This window comes from Phyllobates terribilis, unplaced genomic scaffold, assembly GCF_046119375.1.
Source record: "Phyllobates terribilis strain yellow unplaced genomic scaffold, ASM4611937v1 Scaffold_2__4_contigs__length_985480577, whole genome shotgun sequence".
In the NCBI taxonomy this organism is placed as follows: Eukaryota; Metazoa; Chordata; class Amphibia; order Anura; family Dendrobatidae; genus Phyllobates; species Phyllobates terribilis.
The window spans coordinates 163940589-163959186 of record NW_027362762.1 but is presented as its reverse complement, the minus strand read 5'-3'; the positions used below and the strand labels follow the sequence as shown (position 1 = coordinate 163959186).

Sequence of the window (18598 nt, the reverse complement as noted above, 5' to 3'; positions counted from 1 at the left end):
GCTCGCTCAGCACTAGTTGCCAGGTGCTGCTGCCATGTTAGTCATTCAATGAAGCTCAGCGTGAGGTTGGGCTCCATGGAAGTGTCACAATCAATGTTATTGCAGCACGCTCACTTTGTAGTTAGTGGTGACTGTAATGTCTGCCTACTTGCACCGACCCAATAACAGGAAGAAAGTGGCGGCAGGGAGAATAAAATGTAATTTTCTCCGTGTAGCCAATGCTTTTCCATTAAGCCGTCTAACCAGGCTTTAAACCCTTTTTACCTGCAGATTACCCCTATATCTGCAGATAAATAGCGTTTTTCAAGGTGACAAGTTACCATTAAAGGGACTCTGGCAGTACGGAATGACTGTTCGAACAAAGTCCTGCCCGCTTGGTGCTCCACACCGCGGCCAATCATGTAATTATAGTACATTATAGAAAAGCATAACAAGTAATAAAACCGTTTATGGTGGGCTGTAGTGTGGGCCCCTAGAGTCAGTTCCCCTGGTGGGCCATAGACACCCCAGTCCGACCCTGAATATCACTTACTATTTTGGAGGAGCTAAGTAACATTTCCATTCACCGCTGTTGCAAAGACCTGCCTGCAAGTCGTCTAGGACCTGCATCACATGATAACTCACGTGACAAACCAGGAAGTGTTTGGGGAGCGGCACATCAACCGGCTGGGCTCCTTTGCATCTCCAGCCAGACAACACGGCATTCAGGCTTTCACCGCAGTTGTGCAAGGGTGCGCAACCATCGGGGTGAGTGGCCTTTTGGCCCCCAATTACTTTTCATTTAATCTCAGGTGTCCTCACATTGCGCTCCTGTCTCTTTTTGCCTTTCTAATAAGAGCTGTATGGCACAGACGCACGGGCACATGTCCTTTACCTTCCACCAGGGTGTGTGTCAGGACACTCAGGACACTATTGGCTCGATTCTTTTTCCCAAATGATGCATGCAGCTGGTCCATGGACACTCGGAGAGACCCAGAAGGCTTCTTTTTGATCTCCACCTCTGTTGTAGGCTGCAAAACAATTTGTACAGTTAGACAAGAGGGGATAGAGGAATCTTATATCCTAACTTGATTTTTTTTCTCACTTTTTAGCAGTCACTAACCTGCCATCTACACTACTATATTCCATACAGGCAATAAAGCTATAGTGAATAGCGAGGTACTGCAGGGTATTTCCTAAAATGCTCTCAATAACTACAATCATCTAAATTGAATGAAATTATAAAGGGCTCTTTATAGCTAATTATTAAGGTTTCATTCCTTAAATCTTTTCTGTAAAACTAATAAAAAAAAAATAAATCTGAAAAATTACGATTGTTCAACATGAATTCAATATGTCTAGTACAGATGAGGAATATGAAATTTGTGGGGTCTAACCATGGATAATTCATCTAATACTAAAGATCTCCATCCTGTCCTCCTTCTAATATCATGGGCCATTAATGAGAGAATACGCTTGCAGCAGCGGACTGGGGTGTCCTTTCTTAGCTGTTTCTGTATCTCCCACACACATACCATCCTGACCATCCCAGAAGGAGAAGAACTGAGTATTGCTCCTTTTACTGGATCACTGCGCTTCACGGGCAATTATTAATCAAACTAGCGCAAGTTTGCAGCTTACTGTTGTAGTAAAGGTGAATTATTGTGGTTTTTATCTGTATTCTTATGTTTTATGAGCATGCATCATGCTATTCTTCAGGACCCATGCCAGGTTAGAGAAGGAAATTATAGTAGTTATACACTAGGCTAACATGCTATCTGGGTGTATAATGAAAAAGTGAAAGATTATAGAACGTTTTGGGTTAGACGAGACAAAAGCAAACTGGAATTTACAAATATATTAGTGAGATGAAGTATTGCCATTTCTAACACCATTATAAGCATGTTTAGCTAGCATTTATCTGATTGTACATGATATATAAGTCTGGATGTATTGTAGAAGTAGTGTACGGTGTGGATCTATTCTAGTAGTAGTGAAGTATACGGAATCCTAGGAGGCTAAAATGTGCTGTGGCTTCTTGGGCAGAGTTCTCCACCAATTTCTATTAGAAACTGCATGAAAAAAGATGAAGACTGCTTGCTGTTTTATGGAGAAGAACTAACACATTAGTGTATCACACACTAGAAACTGTATCCTTAGGACTGGCAGTCAATTTCAGAATGGTGGGGGCCCGACTGTCTGAACCCCTGCAGAGCCATAGTCTGTCCTGAGCTGCTTACACTGCTCCAGCTGCCTGCGTCTTAGTATTGGTTGTGCTGGGTATTGTTCGTGGTTATATTCACATGATCTCCGACGGCCTTCAAGCTCTACATAAAAGCCTCAGATAAATTCAAGTTGTCCGGACCACTTGCAGCATGAGTCAGCCACCGACTGCACGATTGCTGTGGCATTTCAGTCTTGTTCGATGCGGTCCCTAGATAACTTCTCCCCTCCCAGCTCCAGTTGACTGACAGATCTCTTCTTATGTATGTAGGGAGAGACCCATCAGTCACTGGGAGTGGATAGGTGGAAGCTGCGGGGACCAGACTCAAACTAGTCAGCTGAGACCGGCTTGTCTTCTTGGAAATGCCGCAAAGTAAATCAGGTTGCAAGTGTCAGATTGATGCTGCACGTGGTCTGGGCAGCATGAACCGGATGACAGGCGCCCTTTGAGCTAGCCATACTCTTCAGCTGGTAGCTGAATGAGCCATGACCTCAGCAGCGAGAAGCAGACAACTCTATCAATAAAAATAAAAGGATCAGACATGCTAAAATCCAATAGCTTGATCCTTTTTTTTTTCCTGACATCTCCTTATAGAGGAAAGTCAATACAGGCATTTCTGTATAAAAGCAAAATAGAGCATTATTACAATAGGGTCTAATTCACGGCTTGGCTTCCACAGCTTCTATGTATCACCACTAGTGATGAGCGAGTATGTTCTGTTAACCCTTTCACCGAGTATGCTCGTGCCGAGCTCCGAGTATTTACAGCTGCTCGGTGATATGGTTGAATCGCTCCCGTGTACATGATTTGCGACTGTTTGACAGCTTTATTACATGTGAGCAATGTCTATTTCTTACACATTCCTCACATGTAATAAAACTGTCAAACAGTCGCAAATCATGCACACGGGAGCGATTTAACCATATCACCGAGCAGCTGTAAATACTCGGAGCTCGGCCCAAGCATACTCGGTGAAAGGGTTAACAGAACATACTCGCTCATCACTAATCACTACCCGTATCAGACTGCTGAATAAGTTAAGCCTGAAATCTTCTAGTGAGCTACTTCTGACTGCAGGGACCGTAAGCCTTATCTCTATTAATCTGATTGATCAACAATTCAAAGGTCACATTTCAGCTTAGATGAATGTTTAGAAACAATAAGATAAGGAATTATAAACCATGCTATCATAACAAGCTCAGTGATGGATTTACCCCCGCAGCTAGCTATGCACAGTGATACCTAGAGGCTGCAGAAGCTAAAGTGTGCAAAATGTTTAATTATACCCGATTGTAAAAATTATTTTAGACAAAAACGTATACATGTAAGTAAAAAAAAAAAAATGTTTCCAATGGTGGCAATATTCTTTAGGTCTGGAACCCAAGGTTGCCACTTATAATATATGACAAACTATAATAATTGCTTGATTAATAGCAGCAGATACCAGATAGTCTGGTAATTCAGGTGTCATCAGAGGCTTCAAATTTATTCCTCTCATGCACATACTGATGCATGACATTATCAAAGACAATGTAGTATGCCCTCAGTCACCATCAGGGATTTGGGCCATGCATAAGATAAAGATCCCCTGGTCCTGCAGCTGGGCGATCTTTTTTGGACCTGTGTTGTGGCTCTACCACAGTGGTGGCTTAATTATCTTAATTAGATATAAAATACATAGGCTGCTTTCTTTGCTTTTTTGACATAGGGTAGTTAGGCATAGCTCTAGGTCATACATGTCAAACTCTGACCCGTGGGCCAAATTTGGCCTGCGACACCAGAACCATCACCCTATGTGGGGCCATTATTCTGTACAGAGGGATATGTAGGGCCCATTATTCTGTATGGAGGACTATGTCGGGGCCATTATTCTGTATGGAGGACTATGTGGGGCCCATTATTCTGTATGGAGGACTATGTGGGGCCCATTATTCTGTATGGAGGACTATGTGGGGCCCATTATACTGTATGGAGGACTATGTGGGGCCCATTATTCTGTATGGAGGACTATGTGGGGCCATTATACTGTATGGAGGACTATGTGGGGCCCATTATACTGTATGGAGGACTATGTGGGGCCCATTATACTGTATGGAGGACTATGTGGGGCCCATTATTCTGTATGGAGGACTATGTGGGGCCCATTATACTGTATGGAGGACTATGTGGGGCCATTATACTGTATGGAGGACTATGTGGGGCCCATTATTCTGTATGGAGGACTATGTGGGGCCCATTATACTGTATGGAGGACTATGTGGGGCCCATTATACTGTATGGAGGACTATGTGGGGCCATTATACTGTATGGAGGACTATGTGGGGCCGATTATACTGTATGGAGGACTATGTGGGGGCCATTACTCTGTATGGAGGACTATGTGGGGGCCATTATTCTGTATGAAGGACTATGTGGGACCCATTATACTGTATGGAGGACCATGTGTGGTCCATTATTCTGTATGGAGGAATATGTGGGGCACACTATACTGTATGAAGGACTATGTGGGGCACATTATACTGTATGAAGGACTATGTGGGGCCCATTATACTGTATGGAGGACTATGTGGGGCCCATTATACTGTATGGAGGACTATGTGGGGCCATTATTCTGTATGGAGGACTATGTGGGGCCCATTATACTGTATGAAGGACTATGTGGGGCCCATTATACTGTATGGAGGACTATGTGGGGCCCATTATTCTGTATGGAGGACTATGTGGGGCCCATTATACTGTATGGAGGACTATGTGGGGCCCATTATACTGTATGGAGGACTATGTAGGGCCCATTATTCTGTATGGAGGAATATGTGGGGCCCATTGTTTTGTATGGAGGAATATGTGGGGCCCATTGTTTTGCATGGAGGACTTTGTGGGGCCCATTATACTGTATACTGGTTGGCCCACGATTGTGTCCAAGTTTTTCATTTTGGCCCTCTGTGTGTTTGAGTTTGACATCCCTGGTCTAGGCAGTTAGGCATAGATGTAGGTAGTTAGGCATAGGAGTAGGTAGTTATTAAACATCTAATGTTTTTATGTAGGGATAAAACCATAAATGCAAATGTCCTGCATGTTTTTGTCTCCTTATTAGACACAGGAAAAGATAGTGGAATTTGGGGAAATAACATAACATAAAAAGACTAATCAAAATCTTTTTACAGGTTTAGAAAAAGGTTAAAATAAGGTAAGGAGAAAACCAGTACTCATTCCACCAGGAAAGGATCCAACTGAGTATTTCAGGGCGGCATACAGGAAGCAGAAGGGTGGACCGCCATGCCTAGACTAAACTACTATAGACTTTCTTACGCTGTCATCAGTAGCTGCCTTATCTATTTTCACCTCAGGCAGAAGACGTCCACCAGGGATTTTGGCACCCGGACCACCAATTAATGAAACCACGCCGTTACAATCCACTGTGCTGTTCCTTTTAACGTTTCTTCGCAGATTTGGAAAGATGCGAGAAGATCTGCTGCCTTGGCTGTAACCACTGTTGTAACTATTCCTCCGATTGTGTCTGACTGGGATGAACAAGGAGTCCCGTCTACCTTCACTTTCTTCCACTGTACTGTGTTCATCATCTGCAAACTCATTTTCAGAGACAGGATCTCTGAAACTTCTCCGGAAACTGAAGATGCTGCTTTTGCTGTTGTGTCTAGACAGATAAGGAGAACCGGGGATGCTAAGTAGTGACTGCAGGAGGAAAAGAAGACATGTCAGATTCACTCCTAGGAAACAAAATAAGCCACACGTATATAATTATTATAGCTCTTATTTCGTTTGTATGAATGTTACTATTGCCCTATTTATTCCTGTGCTTTTTTTTCTCTTCACCATAACTTTACAAATAGGAAGGGAGACAAAAGTCTAACACCAGATGAGAATAATGAAAAATGAACAGAAAAATTGTAACATGTGCAGGGGGTATTGTGCTGTGGGTGCCTCCTTCTTTACCTGCCATATCTGTCACCCTTTACCTTGATTGTGGATGCCACTGTTATCCTGACATATCACGGAGGGCTATGGTCATGACTATTTGATGGGTATCACTTTTATGGGCATTTCTTGACTGACACTATGATGGAGGGTTGTTGTTATGACTATTTGATGGGTGTCACTGTTTATTTATTTTATGCACTAATTTAGCGTCATTAATTCCACAGCACTTTACAGTCATCCGCATCGCTGTCTCTATCAGTATGTCTTTGGAATGTGGGAGGAAACAGGAGGACCAGGAGGAAACCCACTCAAACATGGGGAGAACATACAAACTTCTTGCTGTCATTGGTGCAATTGGAACCCAGCGCTGCAAAGCAACAGTGCTAACCACTGAGTCACCGACTGATAAATGTGTTGTCCACTACTCGGACAACCCCTTCTAAATCCCTATGTTTCCCCCATGTAAAATAATAACACTTATACTGACCTCCAGTACCGAAGTCGTTCCAGAGATGTTGGCTCTCCCTGTGATCGCCTGACATAACAATGCTCTTACTTCCTCCGGATGTATGCGATTTATCTGAAGGTGGGGAGAGTGAAACCAGCTCTAATTGGCCGCAGGAATCGAGTGACATAATACTGTCACGCGATCCCCGGGAAAGCCAGTGCCAACATCACTGGAACAGCGCCGGTACCGACGGCCTATATAAGTGTGATTATTTTACTAGGGGTAAACATAGGGATTGAGAAGGGGTTGTTCGAGTAGTAAACAATCTTATTAAGGGGACATCCTGACTGACACTATTATTATTTATTTACAGTTATGTCCATATATATTTGGACAGAGACAACATTTTTCTAATTTTGGTTCTAGACATTACAACAAGGAATTTTAAACAAAACAATTCAGATGCAGTTGAAGTTCAGACTTTCAGCTTTCATTTGAGGGCATCCACATTAAAATTGGATGAAGGGTTTAGGAGTTTCAGCTCCTTAACATGTGCCACCCTGTTTTTAAAGGGACCAAAAGTAATTGGACAATTGACTCCAAGGCTATTTCATGGACAGGTGTGGGCAATCCCTTCGTTATGTCATTCTCAATTAAGCAGATAAAAGGCCTGGAGTTGATTTGAGGTGTGGTGCTTGCATTAGGAAGGTTTTACTGTGAAGTAAACATGCGGTCAAAGGAGCTCTCCATGCAGGTGAAACAAGCCATCCTTAAGCTGCAAAAACAGAAAAAAACCATCAGAGAAATTGCTACAATATTAGGAGTGGTAAAATCTACAGTTTGGTACATCCTGAGAAAGAAAGAAAGCACTGGTGAACTCATCAATGCAAAAAGACCTGGGCGCCCACGGAAGACAACAGTGGTGGATGATCGCAGAATAATCTCCATGGTGAAGAGAAACCCCTTCACAACAGCCAACCAAGTGAACAACACTCTCCAGGAGGTAGGAATATCAATATCCAAATCTACCATAAAGAGAAGACTGCATGAAAGTAAATACAGAGGGTTCACTGCAAGGTGCAAGCCACTCATAAGCATCAAGAATAAAAAGGCTAGACTGGACTTTGCTAAAATACATCTAAAAAAGCCAGCACAGTTCTGGAAGAACATTCTTTGGACAGATGAAACCAAGATCAACCTCTACCAGAATGATGGAAAGAGAAAAGTATGGCGAAGGCGTGGTACAGCTCATGATCCAAAGCATACCACATCATCTGTGAAACACGGCGGAGGCAGTGTGATGGCTTGGGCATGCATGGCTGCCAGTGGCACTGGGTCATTAGTGTTTATTGATGATGTGACACAGGACAGAAGCAGCCGAATGAATTCTGATGTATTCAGAGCCATACTGTGTGCTCAGATCCTGCCAAATGCAGCCAAACTGATTGGTCGTCGTTTCATACTAGATGGACAATGACCCAAAACATAAAGCCAAAGCAACCCAGGAGTTTATTAAAGCAAAGAACTGGAATATTCTTGAATGGCCAAGTCAGTCACCTGATCTCAACCCAATTGAACATGCATTTCACTTGTTAAAGACTAAACTTCAGACAGAAAGGACCACAAACAAACAGCAACTGAAAACCACCGCAGTGAAGGCCTGGCAGAGCATCAAAAAGGAGGAAACACAGCGTCTGGTGATGTCCTTGAGTTCAAGACTCCAGGCAGTCATTGCCAACAAAGGATTTTCAACCAAGTACTAGAAATGAACATTTTATTTACAATTATTTAATCTGTCCAATTACTTTTGGTCCCTTTAAAAACAGGGTGGCACATGTTAAAGAGCTGAAACTCCTAAATCCTTCATCTAATTTTAATATGGATACCCTCAAATGAAAGCTGAAAGTCTGAACTTCAACTGCATCTGAATTGTTTTGTTTAAAATTCATTGTGGTAATGTCTGGAACCAAAATTAGAAAAATGTTGTCTCTTTTCAAATATATATGGACCTAACTGTATATAGCGCCATTGATTATATGGCGCTGTGCATAAGAAGGGGTTACATACCAAATACAGATATCACTTACAGTAAACAAACTAACAATGATAGTGGTGCAGAGGGAAGAGGACCCTGCCCTTGCGGGCTTACATTCTACAGGAACGGGGAAGGAGACAGTAGGTTGAGGGGTTGCAGTAGCTCTGGTGTTGTTGAGGTAGCAGCAAGCAAGGTCATGGCAGGCTGTAAGCTTGTTTGAAGAGATGGGTTTTCAGGTTCCTTCTGAAGGATCCAAATGTGGAGGCTAATCGGACATGTTGAGGCACAGAATTCCATAGGATGGGGGATATTCGGGAGAAATCTTGGAGGCGATTGGGTGAGGAACGAATAAGTGTGAAGAAGAGAAGGAGAGCTTGGGAGAACCGGAGATTACGTAAGGGAATGTATCGAGAGATTAGTTCAGAGATGTATGGAGTAGAGAGGTTATGGATGGCTTTGTAGGTCAGTGTTCGTAATTTGAACTGGATAAGCTGGGCAATTGGGAACCAGCGAAGGGATTTGCAAAGGGGGTTAGCAGAGGAGTAGCGAGGCGAGAGATGAACTAGTCGCGCGGAAAAGTTAAGGATGGACTGGAGGTGTGCGAGAGTGTTAGCAGGTAGGCCACAGAGGAGGATGTTGCAGTAGTGGAGGCGGGAGTTGATGAGGGCATGCACAAGCAGTTTAGTAGATTGAGGGTTGAGGAAAGGACGGATTCTGGAGTTATTTTTGAGCTGGAGGCGACAGGAGGTGGCGAGAGCTTGGATGTGGGGTTTGAAGGACATGGCCGAGTCAAGGGTTACTCCGAGGCAGCGGATTGCCGGTACAGGGGAGAGTGTGATGTAATTTATTGTGATAGAAAGATCAGGTGGGGAGGATATGCGAGATGGGGGAAAGATTATGAGTTCAGTTTTGTCCACATTAAGCTTGAGGAAGCGGGAGGAGAAGAATGAGGATGTGAGGAACTGCCCACTTACTAAAGACTATGATACTTTTCCAGCAACGGACCACCATTTTTGTCAATATTTATTGTGTGTTATTAGTGATTTACTTGTTATGTTTTATATAGTTCTGCTTACTTGTCAGTATGTAAGATTCACTTGTAAAATGTCCAGCAGTCCACTAATCTCATCTTTATCTCAGGAGTCCATTGTTTCAACAGACAATAATCTCATTAGGTGAGTGTGGATTGAGACACAGTGGAGCCGTCACCACAGGGGGTCTTACAGGCGGTCTCATATGAAGGCTTCTAGAATATTCTTCATTGTTTGAGCAACCAGTAAATGTTTAAGAGGAAGGGTGTCAGCACTTTTGAGGTGGGAGGGGGCTGACCCCAGGGAAGTAGAGGAGAGACATGTTTTAGCCTAAAGTTGTGTGGAAGGATTGAAGGAAGAGGATGGAGACCGTGGACTTGGAAGGATAAATGGATAAACATGTTACCATTATGGATTATGTCGTTTGGATTTACACTTTCTTAAAAGGACTGCTGCTTCTGGATACCTGGGCTTTCATCGTTTTATCTGCCGTCTAGAGGAACATGCACTGTGGCTACAGACTATACTGGTTGGAGATACAAAATCTGTGGGCCAACCAAAAGTTGGGAGACAATGAGTATGGCCTTATACAAAGCCAGTGGAACTACTGAACCCAGATTGGGAATTTGAGGACTGAGAGAACTGTATTTTGGCCATTTACCTGGAATTGCTTTATTACCATGGCTGTGATCAATAAAATATTGTTGCATCGTTAGCCTGCCTAGGTGATTACTCACAACCCACAACCTCAGATCTTTACAGAGGATATGGCTGATAGACATGCTGGGATTCTGGACAACAGAGAGGTGACATCTGGGCAAGAGAGGTAGATCTGGGTGTCATCAGTGTACAGATGGTACTGGAAGCCATGGGATTTTATGAGCTGTCCTAGGCCAAGGGTATAGATTGAGAAGACTAGGAGTCCTAGGACAGAGCCTTGAGGGAAACCAACAGAGAGGGGGCGGGATGAAGAGGTAGTGAGCGATTGGGAGACACTAAATGTGCGGTTAGAAAGATATGAGGAGACCCAGGAGGGCTATGTCATCACTATTTGATGGGCTGAGGGTGTCTCACTTATGGGGATATTCTGGAAGGCACTATTATGTGAGAGCTGTTTTCAACACTTGTATGGTGAGCTGATTTGAAGGGCTGTTACTTTCTGTGTTTTGTATCCTGCTTTCTGATAGTTGCTGGGATGTTGGATCTAGATAGAGCAGAATACTGATACATCAAAGCCTCATGCTGTTTTCATTTCCGTTCACCTTTCCACCATTCTGCTTCTCACGCACTTACAGATGTCAGCAGAATGGCTCTGCTTTCCTGCTAAAATGTAATATTATCAGTCAGCGGCTGTATAGTATGATATAGGTGGAAGACAGCTATATCCAGCTCCTACCTCAAGCTGCAGCATGAACTACCTTAGTGTTCACATGACTAATGCATTACATGTACTCCCATATCAACCTAAACGTCAGCACCACATTTCCTCCTCCGCCTTACAATTCAGCAGCATTGCATTCTTCAATCAAAGCCCACCGAGGGTCACCAATGACTATGAGTGTCATAGTTCTAGTAAACTGCATTAAATACATATTTTTGTTTTTTCATTACCTGATCCATAATTGAAAACTTTCGTCCCAGCCTATTGTCAGGGTACCAAAAGCCTTTTCTTTTCATACCATCTTCTGACTCTGACTTGTACACTTTTTCGGAATCTCCTTTCTCTTCCCCTTCTGACAATTCTTTCTGCCTCTTCTTCCTTCTGCGGTTTCTTTTTTCCTTTGCGCTCTTAGTACTTAACTTTGAAAGTTCTGAAGAGGTCTGGGACATACGGGCATCCCCTTCTTCATCTTCCACAGCATCTTCAGTAACAGTGCCGGCTGATGTAGCCATAGCTGCCGCCTAGGAGACAAAAAAAAAAACAGGTAAACATCGTAATCTATCAATGTTGTTTTGCTTGTTTGAAACAAATGTAGCAGAGGAAATAAATCAGAGGAAGTTGGAGAATCATACTACGATCTAGTATTTACACCCGCTCACAGCTCGTCTTTATGCAATATGTGTCACGTATTTATTAATGTACGTCTTCAGATTGAGGTCACACCTGGTCTTCCTGAATTTTCTTCAGCTGCTCCAGCATTGCTTTGAATTCGTTCTCCTTTTGCTCAGCTTCCTCAAGAGTTGCTTGATTCTGTTCTTCATAAGCCATAGCGACCACAGCCAGAATCAAATTCACCAAATAAAATGAGCCGACGAAGATGACCAAAACAAAGAAGATCATGTACGTTTTTCCAGAAGCACGTAGGACCTTAATAGTGTAAAAAGAACAAAGAGGAATTGTTTTCTGTAAACTTATTTTAAAATCAGAAAAGCCTGTGTCTATGTTACAATGTATAGACTTATTCACTTTTAGGTATTACCCATTTTCCAAAGATCTTTTGCTTATTAACTTTATGATAACACATGCAGTCTAGACATCAATCTCTTATAGCTCAAGTGCCAAATTTATATGTACAAGGTAGCGTTGTGCCACATTCAACATTAACCCCTTTAGGCTATGTGCCCACGATGCAGAAATGCTCCGGATTTTTTCCTGAGCGTTTCTGCATCTCCCTGGCAGAAAAAACACATGCGGACTGTACATGCGGACTGTACATGCGGATTGTACATGCGGATTGTACATGCGGATTGTACATGAGTTTTCCTGCCAGGGACATGCGGAAATGGAGCGTTATTCACTGACATTTCCGCATGCGGATTGACAAGCGCTTTCCAAGAGATTAGCATCACTTGGAAAGTGCTTGTGACAACTAGGTCACACTATATAAATCCATGCAAACGGCATGGATTTATATAGTGTGACCCAAGAGAGTGGTTAAAAAAAAATAAAAAAAATCTATACTTACCCTCCGATGGCCCGCGCTGGCTTGTTTCGCTCGGTCCCGGCTGCCGGCAGCGGTGAATTGAAAGGCCTGCCGACGTCAGCGTCGCGTGACCCGTCACATGACTGACGTCAGCGCAGGTCTTTCAATCCACTGTGAAGTGCCGGGAAGCAAGTAGGAGCGCAGCGCGGGCCGACAGAATGTAAGTATACATTTATTTTTTATTTTATTCTTTTTTTACAGCTTTTTTAATGGTACCTGGGTGTGGATGAGACTCTCCTCTCCTCTACACCCGGGTACCATCCGCACATTAGAACGCGCCAATTATGCAAGTACAGATGTAGTCTTGCGGAATTGGCGCGTTCTAATGCAAGTCAATGGCGGCGAAAACGCAGCATTTCCGCAAAATAATTGGTAGTGCTGCGTTTTTTTTCGCAATGATAATCCGCAGCGGAAATTTCCGCAGCATGTGCACAGCACATGTGGATTATCATTGGGGGACATGGCAGACCTTCTACCAAGCGTTTTTAATGCGTTTCCGCAGCTGCAAAAATGCTGCAGAAACGCATTAAAAACGCTTCGTGGGCACACAGCCTTACCCCCGAGGGTGGTTTGCACGTTAATGACCAGGCCAATTTTTTACAATTCTGACCACTGTCACTTTATGAAGTAATAACTCTGGAACGATTCAACGGATCCCCGATTCTGACAGTTTTTTCGTGACATATTGTACTTTATGATAGTGGTAAAATTTCTTCGATATCACTTCGTTTATTTGTGAAAAAATCGGAAATTTGCCGAAAATAAGTTGACCAGCGATTTCTCATTTTTCCAACAAAATTTACAAAACCATTTTTTTAGGGACCAAATCACATTTGAAGTGACTTTGAGGGGCCTATATGATAGAAAATATCCAAAAGTGACACCATTCTAAAAACTGCACCCCTCAAGGTGCTCAAACCCACATTCAAGAAGTTTATTAACCCTTAAGGTGCTTCACATGAATTTTTGGAATGTGGAAGAAAAAAATGAACATTTAACTTTTTTTCACAAAAATGTTACTTTAGACCGAATTTTTTTTATTTTTGCAAGGGTAACAGGTAAAATGGACCCCAAAATTTGTTGTGCGATTTCTCTTGAATGTAGGGAACTTATCTAGATGTGTGGTGAGCACCCTGAACCCCCAGGTGCTTCACAGAAGTTTAGAACATGGAGCCGTGAAAATAAAAAAAATCAAACTTTTTCCACAAAAATTTTAGCCCCAAATTTTTTATTTTCACAAGGGTAAGAGGAGAAAATGGACACCAAAAACTTTTTTTCAATTTTTCCTGAGTACTCCAATACTCCATATGTGGGGAAAATACTGCTTAGGTGCACGGCAGGGTTCAGAAGGGAAGGAGCACTGTGTGACTTTTGGAACGCAAAATTGGCTGGAATTGAGAGAGGATGCCATGTCGCGTTTGGAGAAGCCCTGATGTGTCTAAATAGTGAAAATCCCCCACAAGTGTCCCCATTTTGGAAACTAGACCCCTCAAGGATTTTATCAAGGGGTAAAGTGAACATTTTGAACCCAGAGGTACGACGCAGAAATTGATCACACTAGGTCATCATATTGAATAAGTTGTCATTAGTCTTGAATGCAAGTCCTCGCTACTTGAGTTTGCATCGGGTACTGAGGTATGCACCATGTATCGCGGGTGCTCGAGTGACATGCTCGAGTCCCCACCCCGCATGCTTCACGGTTGCTAGACACCCAAAAAAAAAAGCGGGGGATCGCTCGTGCATGGCAGGCAATCCCTGCAAGGTTTTTTTGCCCGCGAAGCATATGGGGGGGAGACTCGAGCATGTCACTCGAACACCCGTGATACTCGGTGCATACCCGATGCAAACTCAAGTAGCGAGCAATTGCGCTCAACACTAGTCGCCATATCATCATCATTTTTTTTTCTTTACTTTTGAAAAAATCCCAACCCCAACACAACCCTAACCCTAGCACAACCCTAACCCTAACACAACCCTAACCCTAGCACAACCCTAACCCTAGCACAACTCTAACCCTAGCACAACCCTAACCCTAGCACAACCCTAACCATAGCACAAACTTAACCCTAACCCTACCACAACCTTAACCCTAGCACAGCCCTAACCCTAGCACAGCCCTAACCCTAGCACAGCCCTAACCCTAGCACAACCCTAACCCTAGCACAACCCTAACCCTAGCACAACCCTAACCCTAGCACAACCCTAACCCTAGCACAACCCTAACCCTAGCACAACCCTAACCCTAGCACAACCCTAACCCTAGCACAGCACTAATCCTTGAGTTTATTTTTTACGATGTTCCTCGTGTGGTATAATTAATTAGACGACTTTATTTTTTTGGTCGGCACGATTACAGCGATGCCAGATTCATATCGGGTTTTTATGATTGACAGTTGTCACACACTAAAATACGCTTTTTTGGAAAGACTAAATTTTAATTCACAATATTTTGAGAGCTATAATTTTTCCATATTTCAGCCGACAAAGTCATGTGACGGCTTGTTTTTTGCGGGACGAGTTGACGTTTTTATTGGTACCATTTTCAGGCACGTGACATTTTTTGATCGCTTTCTATTCCGATTTTTGGGACGCAGAATAAACAAAAACCAACAATTCAGGAATTGCTTTTTGGGATTTTTTTATGCCATTCCGAGTGTGGTAAAATTGATAAGGTAGCTTTATTCTTCGAGTCAGTACGTTTATAGAGGTAGCACATTTATATCGTTTTATGTTTTGCCACTTTTACACAAAAACTATTTTATAGGAAAAATAATTTTTTTGCATCGCTTTATTCTGAGAGCTGTAACTTTTTTATTTTTCGGCTGATGGAGCTGTATGGCAGCTTGCTTTTTGCAGGACAAGATGACGTTTTCAGCGGTACCATTTTTATTTACCTTCGTCTTTTTGATCGTGCTTTATTCCATTTTTTGTTTGGCGGTATGATGATAAAGCATCGATTTTGCTTCGTTTCTTATTTATTTTTTTACCGTGTTCACTAAAGGGGTTAACTAGTGGGACAGTTTTATAGGTCAGGCCGTTCCGGACGCGGCAATACCAAATATGTATACTTTTATTGTTTGTTTTTTCATAATAATATTTATTTATGGGTACAGTATATTTTAATTTTTGTTATTTTATATATATATATATATATATATATATATATATATTTTTTTTTTTTTTTTACTTCTTTTTTTTTCACTTTCTGATACTTTTTTTTTTACTTTTACACTTTGTCCCACTATGGGACTTTAATTTTTTGCAGACTGATCGCTTGCACAGCAACAGGATGAAGCATCATCTGTGCAGGCAGTCAGCCCCTGCACACACAAGCTAGGTAGATTGTGCACTGAGCACGATCTACCTATCTTGCTGATCCTTGGTGACCCATCAGGTCACCATAGCAACTATCCGTACCCGGCATACACAACGCAGGACGCCGGATAGCAGGTAAGAGGCGAGCTCTTACTGGTGCCTGCATCGGAAAGGCTGCGATCGACTTTGACCGCAACATTTCGGGGTTTAATGTGCCGGGAGCGGTGCGAGACCGCTCCTGGCACATAGTACCGGGTGTCAGCTGTGACAATCAGCTGACACAAGGCAGCGATTGCGCCAGCACAGCCTCTGTGTGGGCGTGATCGCCAGGGCGTATTAATACGTATCTGGCCCAAAAGTCTCAGGTCGCAGATACGTATTAATACGCCCCACATCAGAAAGGGGTTAAAGAAAAAGAGTTATCAAGTAGAATTACGGCTTGTAACCACCCAAAAAGAACATATCAGAAAGAGAAATACAAAGTTCCACTAGTGGTTCTTAGCAAGCTATAAAGTGGCAGTCAAATAGTTCCACATATTGTATCTGCCAACATCAAAGGGCATGAGCAAGGTCCGAAAAGCTAAACATTTGTTACCATTTACAACACAATCAGAGAGGGCGTTTCTCAAATCATTGTCTGTAAAATAAAATAAACAAGTATATAAATTATGGACTAATATGTTGCCAAAATATTTCAATCGGGAATGGTTTGTATGGAGCGCAAAAGGAGCTTCGCAAGATAAACTCCTCCATCTCCCCGTTCCATTACATGTTATCCAAATACTCCCTGCAACAAGACACTGGAGACAAAACTCTTTTTTCATTGTTCAGAGCTCTGATGTCTTATCTGCATGCACTAAGTAAATGCAGAGGTAAAGATTTTATGTTTATTGTTATAGAGATAGGGCCTAAGTGGCTAACAGACACCTACAGCTTTAGGCAAAACACCCTAATCTTCATTTCCCAGGTTCGAAACTTGGTAGATCCTGTCTACAATGGTGGGATTTCCTAGCAATCTAAAAGGCAAATGGCATGCTTAATTTATTCACTCGTCATTAAACATTTACTGGTGTGTCATGAAAAATAAAGTGTATAATGTGAAACATACAGCAATATGAAATGTACTCATGTCTTCCACTCAAAAACCATTAAATGTTTTTTCTAGGTTTAAACTTACAGTTAAGCTATGCCATGTAGACTGATGTAGACGTGACGTCACCACTTCAGTTATGTCAACTAAGACTAGTTGGCAGCATAGCAGAGAGGCAAGGATGGAACAGCAGAGAGGTGATGCTCGAAAAGCAGAGAGGCGATGCTGGAACAGCAGAGAGGCATTGCTGCAACAGCAGAAAGGCGTTGCTGGGACAGTAGATAGCTGATGCTAGAACAGCAGAAAGGTGATGATGGAACAATAGAGAGGTGATGCTGGAACAGCAGAGAGGTGATGCTGGAACAGCAGAGGCGATGCGACAGCAGAAAGGCGTTGCTGGGACAGCAGAGCGGTGGTGCTGGAACAGCAGGGAGGTGGTGCTGGAAAAGCAGAGAGGTGGTGCTGGAACAGCAGAGCGGTGGTGATGAAACAGCAGAGCGGTGGTGATGAAACAGCAGAGCGGTGGTGATAAAACAGCAGAGAGGCAATGCTGCAACAGCAGAAAGGCGTTGCTGGGACAGCAGAGAGGTGATGCTGGAACAGCAGAGCGGTGGTGCTGGAACAGCAGAGAGGTGGTACTGGAACAGCAGAGAGGTGGTACTGGAACAGCAGAGAGGTGGTGCTGCAACAGCAGAGAGGTGGTGCTGCAACAGCAGAGCGGTGGTGCTGGAACAGCAGAGAGTTGGTGCTGGAACAGCAGAGAGGTGGTGATGGAACAGCAGAGAGGTGGTGATGGAACAGCAGAGAGGTGGTGATGGAACAATAGAGAGGTGATACTGGAAAAGCAGAGAGGTGGTGCTGGAATAGCAAAGAAGTAATGCTGAAACAGCAGAAAGGTGATTCCGGAACATCAGAGAGGTGGTGCTGGAACAGCAGAGAGGTGATGCTAGAAAAGCAGAGAGGTGATGCTGGAAAAGCAGAGAGCTGATGCTAGAACAGCAGAGAGGTGATGATGGAACAATAGAGAGGTGATACTGTAAAATCAGAGAGGTGGTGCTGGAATAGCAAAGAAGTAATGCTGAAACAGCAGAAAGGTGATGCTGGAACATCAGAGAGGTGGTGCTGGAACAGCAGAGAGGTTGTGCTGGAACAGCAGAGAGGTGGTGCTGGAACACCAGAGCGGTGGTGCTGGAACAGCAGAGCGGTGGTGATGGAACAGCAGAGCGGTGGTGATGGAACAGCAGAGCGGTGGTGATGGAACAGCAGAGCGGTGGTGATGGAACAGCAGAGCGGTGGTGATGGAACAGCAGAGCGGTGGTGATGGAACAGCAGAGCGGTGGTGATGGAACAGCAGAGAGGTGGTGCTGGAACAGCAGAGAGGTGGTGATGGAACAATAGAAAGGTGATACTGGAAAAGCAGAGAGGTGGTGCTGGAACAGCAAAGAAGTAATGCTGAAACAGCAGAAAGGTGATGCTGGAACAGCAGAGAGGTGGTGCTGGAACAGCAGATCGGTGGTGCTGCAACAGCAGAAAGGCGTTGCTGGGACAGTAGATAGTTGATGCTAGAACAGCAGAAAGGTGATGATGGAACAATAGAGGTGATGCTGGAACAG

General features: G+C 43.4%; 1 protein-coding gene across 8 annotated transcripts in view; it reads right to left on the bottom strand.

The window, feature by feature from the left end:
- The window catches only part of SCN8A (sodium voltage-gated channel alpha subunit 8), a 243686-nt gene that overhangs the window by 74413 nt on the left and 150675 nt on the right, over positions 1–18598 (bottom strand). For 4 of the 8 annotated variants that reach the window (XM_073663217.1, XM_073663214.1, XM_073663213.1 and 1 more), the window contains 4 exons: positions 11761–11964; positions 11268–11558; positions 5513–5896; positions 875–1010 (listed from right to left, as the gene is read on the bottom strand). In XM_073663217.1, the coding sequence (XP_073519318.1) occupies positions 875–1010; positions 5513–5896; positions 11268–11558; positions 11761–11964 (1015 nt within the window). The remainder of the gene's footprint in view (positions 1–874; positions 1011–5512; positions 5897–11267; positions 11559–11760; positions 11965–18598) is intronic. The other 4 variants (XM_073663215.1, XM_073663218.1, XM_073663216.1 and 1 more) reach the window with 1 other exon arrangement.